Source organism: Montipora foliosa, chromosome 11 (assembly GCF_036669935.1).
Source record: "Montipora foliosa isolate CH-2021 chromosome 11, ASM3666993v2, whole genome shotgun sequence".
Lineage (NCBI taxonomy): Eukaryota > Metazoa > Cnidaria > Anthozoa > Scleractinia > Acroporidae > Montipora > Montipora foliosa.
This window is the reverse complement of record NC_090879.1, coordinates 23,435,906-23,447,509: the sequence shown is the minus strand read 5'-3', so window position 1 is coordinate 23,447,509 and position 11,604 is coordinate 23,435,906. Positions and strand designations below refer to the sequence as shown.

General features: G+C 38.3%; 1 protein-coding gene across 1 annotated transcript; it reads left to right on the top strand.

Moving 5' to 3' along the window:
- The first annotated feature begins 4 nt into the window (after positions 1 to 4).
- Positions 5 to 9,395, top strand: LOC137976074 (DGAT1/2-independent enzyme synthesizing storage lipids-like). The gene is made up of 8 exons (XM_068823338.1): positions 5 to 290; positions 2,086 to 2,253; positions 2,659 to 2,732; positions 3,475 to 3,597; positions 4,530 to 4,593; positions 4,720 to 4,795; positions 6,694 to 6,757; positions 7,241 to 9,395. Exons 1-8 carry the CDS (start codon positions 80 to 82, stop codon positions 7,343 to 7,345), a joined length of 885 nt encoding a protein of 294 aa, XP_068679439.1. The 5' UTR covers positions 5 to 79; the 3' UTR covers positions 7,346 to 9,395.
- Positions 9,396 to 11,604: the final 2,209 nt, after the last annotated feature.

Genomic DNA, 11,604 nt, shown 5'->3' with positions numbered 1-11,604 from the left:
GATCTTTTCACCACTGGCTTTATCTTCGATCTTACGCTGGATAAACAGAGACGTCTGACCTTCTGGTTCCACATGGAAGATGGACTGGCTAATGATACTTTTGTCTCCCTTCGTCGTGGTTTTCGTTTATCCTGTAATCTTTCTTATCATGATGTACGGCAGTGCCGTTTTCTTGTACGTTTATCGTCACAGAAGGCTCCAAATCTACGATGCCTACGTAGGAAATTTTTGGGACGGCGCACAACAAATGGTAGCGGCCTTTTTTGATGCGCATGGAACGCTTTGGCACGGTGAGTGATTTTCCAGGCCAGAAAACTCGCGGATAATGAATTAGGGAGCTTAACCAATGTGAGAAGAAGTGGAGGTTCAGTCTGCTTGCTTTTTCACGCGATGGTTAACTGTTGCGCTATGCTCTTGATTAAGGTTTTTTTTTTAAGACTGGGAATTTAATGCACGAGCAATGGCTAAAATATTTATCACGTCGAACTCTTGAAGAGAGGAAGGTCACTTGCTGCGTAATTTAGTTCCATATGCAAACTTGCAATTGTGCGCGTGCGGCAACACTGCGCGCCTAATTTACAAATATCAGCTTATATAATTTTCCTTCCTTCACTACCGCAAATTTTTTTCTTACGTATACAATCTAAGGAATTTTTAAACTAAAGCTTATTTATTAAAAGTCGATCAGCCGAAAGCAACTGATTCTTGTTTTGTTTTCACAAAACACCCTTCTTTGCATGAGGCAATCCTCCGTGTGTGAGCCCAGAAATTGTATATTACAGGAAATCCTCGAATGTCACTTAGCAGATTTTGCCATCTTCGCATCACGTATCTCATTGCTGCTCATTGTTGCTTCTAGAACAGAAAAGAAGGAGTTCATCTAGTTTCTTGAAAAGTAGATTGAAAATTCTTTGTTTTCGATTTTACTAATTCATGATCAATGGATCGTTATCAGAAAAAGAAAAACCGGAAAACTAACAATGCTTTCTACGTATCTTAAATCCTGCACATCTATCCGGATCTAGACTGGATTGACAGGATATGTAACTCTTTTGTTTGAACTAAAGATCGAGAGAGAATGGGAAAGAGGGAGAAAGTGAGGAATCTGGGGATGAGTGAAGCTATGGGAGTGGAGAGGGGCTTGGGGTCACATTTCAATCTCGGCATTCTTTGCACCTCGTAGGCTCGATATCCGCCGCTCACTCGAGTTCGGGTAAAAGCGGCTGGTAATCGAGCCTATGCATCTCGTAGACGAGTTCACGCCCTTGAGTGCATTATGGGTAATCAGGGCAAGATCACGAGAAATTCAAAGGTTTGTAAGGAAGTTCAAAACGATGAAAAGAACTCATGACATGCAATTTTGGGTTTTTCATTTTCCAAAACATGCGCTCAAAGGTGCAGCAGAATAAATTTAGAGAGAACGGCTATTGTAGAAATTATTTTATCAAAAGGAGTTTCTGCCATACATTTCTTGTATCTTGTAATTCCAAAGGCACAAAATTACAGAGATTGGAGACAAAAAAAGCTTGTTTTAGGAATTCCAAAGAACGGATACCAAGTCTAGTTCATCTCAGTTGTGAACATGAACTTATTTGTTTGGTTTATGAAGGCAAAAGTCGATTTAGTAGAGTCACATACACTATATTTTTGCTTTGAATTTCCATGCAAACCTTTGAATTTCCCGCCATGTTGCCCTGATTACCCATGATGCAATCAAGAGCGTGAACTCGTCTATTATTCGAAAATGATGACTTAAGAAATATTAAACATGGATTGAAAACCAATCGAAGTCTGACGTATCCTTTCCTACTAAATCAGGACCAGATTTCAGGTTTTGCAAAATGTTACCAAAGGCAGCAAAGCTTGGCTGGTCGTTCATATACCGGATCTGAAATGTCTACGAAACAAAAAGCAATGCGAATATAACAATACCAAATTATCAAGGCCTAATAACAACGGTTCTTTTGTCCTCCGCCATTTTAGTCCAGTATATGAAAGTCTACTCTCAAAAATATCAATTTGTATGTAAAATAATGCCATCCTTCTCAGTAAAAGCCAACTATATATGTTCTCTTCATTCTCTAGGTTATGAACTGATTGGAGTTGATAAATTGCCAGATGATGGCCCTGCATTACTAATATATTACCACGGAGCAATACCGCTGGACATGTATTACATTCTTGCAAGACTTTTACTAGTTAAAAAGAGAAGGCTCAGAAATGTAGCAGCTACATTTTTGTTTCAGATACCAGGTTGGTATTATTTAGAAATCCCAAGTGATTGAGTTAATAAGTTTTAAAAAGTCATCAAATTATTCAAATAATTTGAATTGATGTCTTTTACCAGTGGTAATGATGATGATGATAATGAAAATGATAGCGATTACCTCAAAACTAAGAATAAACTGCTCAAGAAAACTGCAATCGACTGCTAACTCAATGTTGTACCCAATTATTGAAAATGCTCTTAGAATAATGTTTTGTTTGATGTACATGTAGTTAAATTCATTGTGGGCAAATACAATACACAAAGAATCTTAACCCAGGTAGATTTGAATTGGGTACAACACTGAGCTAGTTGATTTGGTTTATAATTTCAACTTTTGGATCAAGTTTTTGAAGTGAAGGGTTATACGTCATCATTATTCTTTCTTTAAGGAATTCAGTTGCTTCTTGAAGTATGTGGAGCTGTAGAAGGACGTTCCAGGAAACAGTGTGTAGATATCTTAAAGGTTTGCCTTATTGGAGATTGTCACCTCCATTATGAAATAATTAAACCATAACAATTTGTCACTGAGCTTACCAATTTTCAGAGTCAACTCTGAGTTAGTCAAGTTACTGAGTCCATGATCGTATGAACCCCAAACCCTCAATAACAATGCCCACAGCATTCTATTTGAGGACAGAACTGAAGTGATATTTGAACTCATTATGATAACAACCGAGAGTTGACCTGTTGGGTTAAACAATGCAATTTCACAAACACAACCAAAATAATTTAGCTAGCTAATTACTTCCCCCCTTTCCTTCTCTAGAGCCAATGCTGGTCACTGTTGCATGGGTATCTTGACTCCTGATTGGTGTGAAAGGTCATGTCTAAGTGCAAGATCCACCAGGAGTAACCTGGTGGACATGCCTCCAGGACAATATCTTACAGGCACCCAATCTTCATTCAGATATACAATGCAGCTAACAGGCCTTCAATGAAAAAATGTTTAATGTTGTACTTAGCAATTCTTGTAATCAGATCTGTCACGGCAAAGCTGACAGTGAGTGCTATAAATTTTGTTATGCAATTTCCATACAGATCTGTTTGAATTGGAAACCAGCTGACGCATTTGAAATGATTTGCTTACAGAATGCGCAGAAAAAATTATTGTATCGTTACACCTTTATAAGGGTTGCTCAAATTCAGTGGAAAGAAGTTGTGCTATGTTCAAAATAAAATAATATTAATATTGTTAATTTATTTAGAATGGTGAATGGTTGGCCATTTCTCCAGGAGGTGTAAGGGAGGCTTTATTCTCTGATGAATTTTACACCATGATTTGGAATGGAAGGCGTGGATTTGCCAAAGTGGCACTTGAAGCCAAAGTGGTGAGTGGGTGGGGGTCCAGAGATTACTGAGAGTGAGCCCCATTCATTGAATTTCCCCCCTCCCCCCCCTCCATTGATGAGTACGATTGTCTGGCTTTAGACAAAATAAAATCCTCAGTGAGTGATTAACCCATTGACTCCCAGGGGCTCCCCATTGACGAGTAAAATCTTATGGCCGGTTTAGGCCGGTTTGGACGTCAAAGGGTTAAAAATGGCAGAGCTCAACTGAGTAAAATTTGAAAATTTGCCTACACTACAAATGAGAGGCAGTCGCAGACAACTGTGTTGATACATGGGGCTTCTGGTCGGCCAGTACCCTAAACATAACTTTATTCTCACAAACATTGCATGATCACACAATGCTACCTAGGGCACAATACAGAAATACATCTCCCAAGATAAATAACAGGGAAAAGATTGTGGCACTGACAGATACAAAAACCCAAAATCAGTGTGGCAAAAGGGAACGTACAAATGTATACCCCACCTGCTGCCGTGCCGCTTACTCTGGAGGCTGAGTTATAATGACAAGCCTGCAGAAACTATTAATATATACATTCACATATGAAACAAAAAACTTGGAAGCTAAATGAGTGCTGACCTAGACTGATTTAAATTCACAAATTATGAACCACCTTAACCCATTGACTCCTGGGGGTTCCCCATTGACGAGTAAAATTGTCTGGTGTTAGACAGAGTAAAATACCGGTTTTGGTTGGTTCAGGCATCCAAGGGTTAATGGGGACATTCTTACTCCAACCCAGATCTTGTGTCCATGCCGGCAAAGTGATTATTTCTGTGAGATCTAAAGACTGAGCTAAAACCAGTGTACCATACAAGGCTGGGATTAATTCACAGTCTGTGAGGTTTGCTTTTTAAACTAAATATAGGAGAGATGTCTCCAAGACCAACACATTTTTTTGTTCTTTTAGCCTATTTATCCAATATACACTCAAAACATTAGAGAGGCTATTCGTTCTGTCCAGCTAGGGCGCAGTAAGTAATAATTCATTGGATGTCATGTTATCTTTTTTCCTTCTGATTGCGGCAAATTTTACTTTAAGCTGCAGCTGTCAGCTTTTAAAAGTTAAATTTTTGTTTTGTTTTGTAATCTTGTTGCAGAATGGTTTCGCAAGTTGTATGAGCTGACAAAAATACCATTAGTACCTCTATATGGTGGATTTCCAGTCAAGTTAAGGTTAGAAATTATGTCCAGATTATATTCTTTTTATTTGTTTGCATAGTGTGCAGCAAAGTCATATTATCTAGATAATGTATTTAGTGCCTTCACTATAATTGCCCCAGTGCAGAGCTCTTATTTTTTTAACTGACTAAGTATACCTGGTATGGTATGTTTCTATCACAGAAGGTAAATTAGAAAATGGTGTTATTGAAAAAGTAGGTGACTTACAGGTTATACAGCTGTAGTCTCACTTTGTACATGTAAGCATTTAAAGTTGGTGTGTTCTACTGTGCTCAATGCATGGTGTTGCTACCGATATGTCAGTATTGATCACATTAAGCTTTTCTCTCCTGCCAGACGGCACATGACCTTGAAGTGTGTAACTTGCAACTCTTTTCCTTGGAACAATGCTGGGGATTTTAGGACAGTAATTTTATGCCCAAATATGGACAAAAATAAAATTGCTGCACACGTGGGAAGATTCGCGAGCTACGTTACATCCAAATAAAGATTATTTTTAAACTAAAAAAATCCCAGCTCTGAACCAGAGTTAAATGCTTCAAGATATCATGAGCTTGATCTGCTCCTACATGTACCAATAGTAATGCCAGAGTACATATATCCTCATTAACCCTTTCCCCAAAGAGTGACACTTCCAGATTGATCTCTGTCTAATCCCAGACCATTATTTTTTCCTTGTCTATGGGGGCTGGTTAAGGGGTTAAGGCACTGATTGGCTGTTCACTGGTTGGAACCCTGAACTATCTTGTAAGAGGCGTTAAGTTCAACTGTGGCTGGATTAACGCTCTAAGGTCACTTGTGTTCAGAGATGCACCTAATTAGATGCACACCCAATTCAGTTGACATCTAACACAAAGTGTTGTATCCTGTAAGTCTAAGCCTTTGTTACCTATTTCCAACAATAAGGTAACGGTAAAGGTCAGTGTTATTTTTAGCTTAGGGTAAATGCAGCTGTTTACCCTCACTTGAGGAGCAACATTTGGGCGACACTTTTGTGACGTTAATTGTCTGTATTCCGAGACAGGAGTGATGCTGAAGTTGGGGAGGAGAGCAAGGGGACACTTTGTGACGCTTATTGAAATCTGTGTGCATCTCATTAGGGCCTGGGGGTCGTTTCTCGAAAGTCCCGAAACTTTACGGGCCATTTTTGGGTGTCACAATTCCCTTTGTAACTCAAGAAAGGAGAAAATTCGTCAAACTTCACAGTTATTTTTCTTTTTGTTAACTTGAAAACATGTTAAAAGATCAGCTTTCCAAAACAAGCGGTTGGCAATTTCACAGATCTATAATGGCTTTTCGGGCTCGAAAAGATTACGGGACTTAATTCGAGAAACAGGCCCCTGATGAGGTCATTACCTCTCCTGCCTTAACCCATTGACTCCTGGGGTTTCCCCATTGATGAGTAAAATCATCTGGCATTAGACAGAGTAAAATACTAAGGATGGCCGGTTTAGGGGTGAAAGGGTTAAATAAAGTAATTTTTAATAATTTAGCATTATTGTAAATTGTATCTAAATCTTTACACAAGTACCAAGAGAAGTGCAGTCTTTGCTGTCACGTCAGTCTGAAAAAGATAAGACCTTTTCATCTCCTGCCATAAGGATGATTAACAACCCGTCTCTAATTCTTTAGCCTGCATGACGGATGTATCTTTCTGATTGTCCCAGTCTCCTAATTTTTGTGGTATAGTGAACACCCCAAACAGTGTTTGCAAAGGGTAGGGCACAGAGTTTGTAGATTTGTCATTTGGCCTGACAGTACTTCACAGTGGACCCTTAAAGTCCTTTCGTCTTTCTCTTTGCCTCCATGTGCAGAACACTTCACAACAGTTATGAAAAACATCTTTTTGGTTGATATTGGGATAGATAGAACTTTTCTTGTGACATTTTTAGAACCTTTATTGGAGAGCCAGTCTGTTATGATGCCAAGATGTCATGTGACGAACTTGCAGGAAAGGTAATTGTGCTGTAATATGTTCCTTTCCCCTCCCCCACCCTCCCCCACTCGCTGTTCTGTTTATCTAACATGGCACAGCTACTTGTACTTATTATTATAATAATATTGCCTGTGTGATCAAGCTCTTTTCAATCTTACTGAAACTTTTTTTGGAGAGAGTAGAAGGAAATACATGTGACAATGGTAGATGAGTTTATGATTTACATTGTTAATTGTCCTTTATGTTTTGCTAAATAATAAAAAAGTTTTCTGTCTTTTCATGTTGCTGTTCAGTTCTGCAGTGATAGGCCACAGTCTGAGAATGGAAAACTTGATAAAAGTTTTAAAACAGGTCACGATGACAATGTTTGCCAGCAGCTAGAATAATATTGAACATTGACAACACTGTTTTAACAAAAAAATTATTACTCCTGCGGGGCAAATTCCTATTTCAAAAATAGTCTTAACCGCGAATGTAACATTTCATTTACTTCAATCTTACAGGTTCAACTGGAAATCCAAGAAATGATTTTAAAACATCAGCAGCTCCCTGGAAGTATAATGGTAGCTTTGGAAGAAAGATATTGGCAGCCAACTAAATGTTATTGAAACTTGAATTAATTTTATCATAAAATCAAACTTGATTTCACTAAATGTAAAATGTTATTTTATATTCTGATGATAGGAAAACTCTCACCTTTACAATGAGCTTATTTAACAATAAATTATAATAATAATATTATTATTATCAATCACTGTTATTATATATATTATATATAAATTACTTGTAGTTAGTCATTTTGTATTTACGCCAGACAAGCTAAGACAGGCCTTGCACCAGAAAGTTACCCTTCAAAGGTATATACCTGACCCCTTAAATCAAATACAAAGACTGGTATTGACTGAGGTCCCATGATTTATGAGTCAAATGAGTCGTGCGTCAATGAGACTCACAGTCAATATAGCAATAATTTATTGATTAAGCCTAAGCCCTCGTTTCAGTGATTAGGCCTAAGCACTCTCTGAAATTTTAGCTTTCATTTTATGGGTTAGGGTGACTGCACTAACTCATTGACTCATTGACTCATGACTCATTGGTTCATTGATTCATTGACTCATAAATACTTGATGCTCTGACTTACTCCTGCTCAACCCCTTCTAAAGAGCTGCATGCATAATTTTCCTTAGAAATTTTTGTACTTCAAAGAAAAGGGCACAATTTAGAAATACAATGAAATGACATGAAATTTTTCTGTTTCGATCGCTTTGCTCTGACATGCCACAGTTCTCTGCAAAAACAAAGCTCATAATTTTGAAGAATGTCGGTGAAATCAATTCAAAAAATTTGAAGACTAAACATTTAGCAATAATAATTCTTATTTTAATTGCTAAACTTTTGACTCTCATTATTAATATTTATTATAGTCCAATCATAAACAATTAAGACTGTGAATGAATAAAAAACTAACTTAGACCTTTTTTTAAATTTACTTAATACAGGAGCCCATCTCCTGCTAAATATGAATATTAAATCACATGTACAAATGTTATTAAAGCCATGGTTCTTTGCAGAAATAAATAATTCATTTAAAACTTGACAGCTGACAAAATGATTACCAAATACTTAAAATGTGAAATCCATAATTGAAGCCAAATCTTGAGCCAAGATTGAAGTAACTGTAATACAGTATTTTCTAAAACAAGGAGTTTATGGCAAACATGAAGGTATCCCTGACAACATTAACAATTTTGTGATGTTCATGTGAACAACAAAAAGTAAAATGTTTGTAAACCAATATTAGATATCTTCTGTGTACAATATTAATTTTATGGAATGTATGCCCTCAACATACTAGTCCATGGGCCAGGAGACGAACCCCCCCCCCCCCCCAACCCACCACAGGGAACCCCCCATTGGGAACCCCCCATTGGGAACCCACCACAGGGCACCCAATTTCATGTACATCTCTCGCTAATAAGACCTCAGAAGGTCTCAGGAGCCATTCTCCACATGTTCAAAAGCAGTCGAGCATCACTACTATTCTCGATCATAGTTACATGCAAAATTTCCCGGGGGGGGGGGGGGGGAGGGGGGTCCATCTCCTGGCCCATGGGCTATATGGTGGAAGGGCCAAAACAAAACGATTTCCCATATGAATAGAATTTCATTTCAGAAGATGGGTTGTCAGGCTGTTTGAATTAAATGGAAAATAAGGGAAATGTTGAATCTTCTAAGTAACCTTCGTTTGTTTTTACTTGCAATTGGGTGGCTCAGGCGAAGCCAACAAATAGGGTGGGGATTTTTGCAAGCAGCTGGCTACATTGTCGCTTAATTAAGCCTTGGGTTTTATTTATACTAGAGTGAGCTAAAATGTTAATATTATGGTATTCGTATCATAATTTGCATCATGTACTACCAAAATTTATCTGACTACAGTCATTGTCACCTGAGTTAGGACAATGTGTGATCCATGATTTAGTTGTGGGGAGGAATCTGTTGATTTACAAAAGAGAAAAAGAAATTGTCCATGTTACTGTTCTTAACATAATAATAATAATAATAATAATAATAATAATAATAATAATTATAGGGTTATTTTTCCAGTATCATTGAACATTCTATTGACAGGATTATAAATAAAATTGCTTTAAAATGTGATGCATTTATCTGTACTATGTTGCCTTGCTAAACCAAACTGGAGGTTTCTTTTAAGTAAACCATTTTCCTTGGTTATACATATTCTAGAGAATAATATACTTGGTCCAAAACCAGTCACGCCAAAATGCAAACTACAGACTGTGCAGACCAGGGGTAAAATATGGTGTTACCCTCACTATTATTCAGAGCTAACCGTAAACAGGCTATCCTGATCAGGCTAACCAGATTGAAAGTCAGGCTAACCGAATTTTCATTTTACGGACGGTTTGCACAGTCTGCAGTCTGCATTTTTCAGTGTCCAGTCCAAACCACAGGGAACATGGGGTCACAAGTGCCACTAATAGAAATGATTTAAATGGCTGATTCACTTGAGTTTGATGATGAAAGGTTTATTACAATCTATCAGTTCCCTTGGGGGAACCATATAACAACCTCTGGCTGGTTATGAGCAAGAAATCAGCCAATCATGAACTTCCAGCTCTTCTCTGCAGTTTCTGAAATTTGAAACAGCAGCAGTTCCAAATGGCCCCAAATTACAGTGGAACCGCAAGTATTTGCAAACTTTCAAGAGAAATCATAGTCTTTGGGCAGGAGAATGCCCTCTAGTACTGTGGTGCCTGCAAGGACAAAATATCTTCTCTGAAATTTTTAGGGTCTATGAGCTAAAAAGTCATGGGAAATTTGCAGCTTTTCATGTTTAAAATGAAATGTGAGCAACAATTACTTGAACCAGATGTTCCACATCTGGGAGATTGCCAAAAAGCGCGAGCGGGAACAAGACATTTGAAGTTCCAGAATCAATGAGATTTTCGATCATTTTCAGGTAAATTAACGTTATCCCTTCTTAATGTTTCACTGTCTATTTGACTTTTCCCTATATTTAGGGTAGCCAAAAGCTTAAATGGTCTGTATAAATACTAGTAAGTCGCTCGTAAAATCCTGGATCAAAAAACCTACGTAGAAAACACAAAGATGCCTAAATTCGCAAATGAAATATTCTTTTGGCACAAAGAGCTATCCCTATTAAGTATTTATCCGCATTTATTAAAGTTTCAACCTTGGTTAATGCATTTATCGTGCTCTGATTGCTTCACTCAATCTCGGTTATCAGCTCATATACCGTAGTTTGACCTTATCATGTGGCAAGATTGCGCTAAGCGTTGTTAAGCTAAATTTTTTTCGCCGGAAAGCGAAATTTCTCTCTGAATAAAGCAAAAAAATCGTTTTTGTGGAAAGTTTGGATCGATTCCGACGTTTAGAAGTACGCGAAAAGGTGAGAAATGTTTTTGTGATGAGCCTGTGTCTGTCTGACCAAGGGGTCTTACACAACATCGCATCAGTTCTCATCAAGTTTTTTTTTCACTCGGATTTGCTCGCTTTTTTGCTCGTATTTCGTACTTTCTAAACTTTTGGAGTTTAAGGAATTCCATTCGCGCTTGTTGGATATGAGACTGGTTATAGCCAACTCGGCGCTACGCGCCTGGTTGGCGATTTACCGTCTCATATCCAACGCGCGCTCATTAGCCTGCGAGCAGGCTCACTTGATAGGCAAGGGCGGTGGAGCCGCAATCGCGAGCCGGCGAAGCCGGCGAGAAGAATGGCCCCATTCTTCTCGCCTGCTTTGCCGGCTCTCGGTTGCGGCTCCGCCACCCTTGCCTATCAAGTGAGCCTGCTCGCAGGCTACGCGCTCATGGAATAATTAACAATTATTAAAAACTGGATCATTGGATAATGCAATCTGTGAGTTTGATTGGCTAAGCCATCATGGGTTATGAGCCATTATACCATGATCTACAAACACGGCAAGCATATGCGTGATTTCTTGGGCCTTTTTATTTTTATGGTAGTCTAGTTTTCTATATTTTGGGGGCGTTTTTAATAAAACAATAATTCCACTCGCGCTTGTTGGATATGAGATGAATATAGCCAACTCGGCGCTACGCGCCTCGTGGGCTATCTATCATCTCATATCCAACACGCGCTCATGGAATAATTGTTAATAGTAGTAGCCTGCGAACGCAGACGTAATTCCAGCGGTTGTAAATACGTCTGCGTTCGCAGGCTACCGTAGTAGCTATCCGTATTAAACTAAGTACTGGTGAGTCACTCGTAAAATCCTGGATTAAAACCTACATAGAAAACACAAAGATGCCTAGATTGGCAAATTGAACGAAATATATTTTTGGCTCAAAGAGTTATCATTGTTTAA

Coding starts and splice junctions, on each gene's coding strand:
- LOC137976074 (XM_068823338.1), top strand. CDS start 80: ATGGACTGGCTAATGATACTTTTGTCTCCCTTCGTCGTGGTTTTCGTT. Junction 2,733..3,474: donor AGTGTGTAGATATCTTAAAG/GTTTGCCTTATT, acceptor TAATTTATTTAG/AATGGTGAATGGTTGGCCAT. Junction 6,758..7,240: donor GTGACGAACTTGCAGGAAAG/GTAATTGTGCTG, acceptor TCAATCTTACAG/GTTCAACTGGAAATCCAAGA.